The 2,090-nt window shown below is 50.7% G+C and overlaps 1 protein-coding gene across 1 annotated transcript; it reads left to right on the plus strand.

Annotated features, from left to right (window-relative positions):
* Positions 1–530: 530 nt before the first annotated feature.
* LOC102945826 (olfactory receptor 51E1) lies at positions 531–2,090 on the plus strand. The gene has a single exon (XM_007071375.3). The coding sequence runs from the start codon at positions 549–551 to the stop codon at positions 1,488–1,490; it is 942 nt and encodes a 313-aa protein (XP_007071437.2). The 5' UTR covers positions 531–548; the 3' UTR covers positions 1,491–2,090.

The following is a 2,090-nucleotide window of genomic DNA, read 5'->3' on the forward strand; positions in this document are numbered from 1 at the left end:
GCTGGGCTCAAGACCAGAATTCGATGAGTGAAATTCCCTGGCCTATATTTTGCAGAAGCTCAATACAGATGATTGCAATGGACCTTTCTGGTCCCAATATCTATGAACGTGGGTATGCAAAGTCTGATGAGCCCCACATCACTGGACAATGGAAAACATTCGCCTTGACCCTTTCAGGTCTCAGATTTCCCTTCTGTAATAATGCCGATAATTTTTGTGGAAGTGCACAAGCCAAAAAGGAATGTGTCCTCTATCCCCCAACGAGTTCTTGCGAGCTATAACCCTATGACCTGACCTTCCCGTATGAGTGCCGACAGCTGCCAGGACTGGTGCACTGTACTGGGAAATATTTACAGACCGTGCAGCCCCTGGAGACACTGAGGGACTGATTCTGATCACACTCAAACCAGTGTAAATCCACTAACATTCATAGAGCGAGGCCAGCAGCAGTGAGATCAGAATGGGGCTCGCTGTGATACTGATAACGATAATTGTTTTGATTCCAGGCTTCTGTAAAGGCAGCTGGACAATAGCAACACGCCCCACCCATGTCAGCTTCCAACAACGTCAGCTTCAGCGCTTCCACCTTCACCTTGATTGGAATCCCAGGGCTGCAGGCAGCTCATTTCTGGCTGGCCTTTCTTCTGTTCTCATTGTACCTCTTCGCCGTGCTCGGGAATGGCACCATTATTTATATCATCAAAGCCGAGCAAAGCCTCCATGAGCCCATGTACCTTTTCCTCTGCATGCTTGCAGCCATTGATATACTGATCTCCACATCCACCATGCCGAGGATGATGGACCTCCTCTGGTTCAACTCCACCACCATTGGGTTTGATGCCTGCCTGCTCCAGATGTTCTGCATCCACTCTCTGTCGGGCATGGAGTCCACAGTCTTGCTGGCCATGGCTTTTGATCGCTACGTGGCCATATGCTGTCCCCTGAGGCACGCCGCCATCCTCACCAGCCCCAGCATAGCCAAGATAGGGCTGGCAGCAGTAATCAGAGGAGCTACCGTGATGGCCCCCTTGCCCATTTTTATTAAAAGGCTGCCCTTCTGCGGCTCCAGAGTCCTCTCCCATTCCTACTGCTTGCACCAGGATGTGATGAAGCTGGCCTGTGCCGATATAAAAGTCAATATCATATACGGTTTGATTGTTATTATCTCTGTCATTGGGCTGGACTCCCTGCTGATCTCCCTGTCGTACATCTTCATTCTCAGGGCCGCCTTGAGTCTGAGCCAGGAGGCCAGGCTCAAGGCACTGGGCACCTGCATCTCCCACGTCTGTGCCGTCTTCCTGTTCTATGTGCCATTCATTGGCCTGTCCATGGTGCACAGGTTTGGGAAGATACACGGTTCCAATGTCCATGTCGTAATGGCCAACGTCCACTTGCTGGTGCCCCCAGTACTCAACCCAATAGTGTATGGGGTGAAAACCAAGCAAATCCATCAAAGGATCACAAGGCTGTTCCAAAGAACTACCCACTGATGGGACCTTTCGTCTAGCCAGCTGCATAGTCATTCAAAACAGAAGCAATCATTAATAGCCCACATGGCCAATCCAGAACATCACTCGACAAGCAGGACCATTCCTCACGCACCCTTGTACCCAAAGCAAACCTGATGTAGATCACAGAGGCACACAGCCACCCCCTGGAGTTTCCCTTTCGTCCAACAGCCACAGCTAGAGCGGCACCAATGGGGGAACAAGAGATGAGCCTGGGTAAGCCAGCCCTCTCCCCTGCCCTCCCTATCGGCTCCTGCGGGAGCTACCTGAATGCAGCAGATCCCAGCAGCCTTGCTCCCCACCAGAAGCCTGAGGAACTTCATGGTGGCCTAAGAGAGCCACCAGCCCCTGGAACTGGCATTGAAATCAACAGATTTCCATCGAGCACTGAACACAGCATATGGCCTCCTAACTTCAGTTCTGCGGCTGACACTGATACACTACGTCACCTTGAGTCCTGCATGGTATATCTGTATCGGTGGAATACATGACACCCAGTCTCTTAATAGTTGAGAATAAATAATAGCTGCCAAAAAAGAATAAATGAAGCATGATCTTACATCTGGTACTCCTGGGGGAATT

This window comes from Chelonia mydas, chromosome 1, assembly GCF_015237465.2.
Source record: "Chelonia mydas isolate rCheMyd1 chromosome 1, rCheMyd1.pri.v2, whole genome shotgun sequence".
Taxonomy (NCBI): Eukaryota; Metazoa; Chordata; order Testudines; family Cheloniidae; genus Chelonia; species Chelonia mydas.

Excerpts from the sequence above, each read along its gene's own strand:
- LOC102945826 (XM_007071375.3), top strand. The coding sequence starts at position 549 with ATGTCAGCTTCCAACAACGTCAGCTTCAGCGCTTCCACCTTCACCTTG.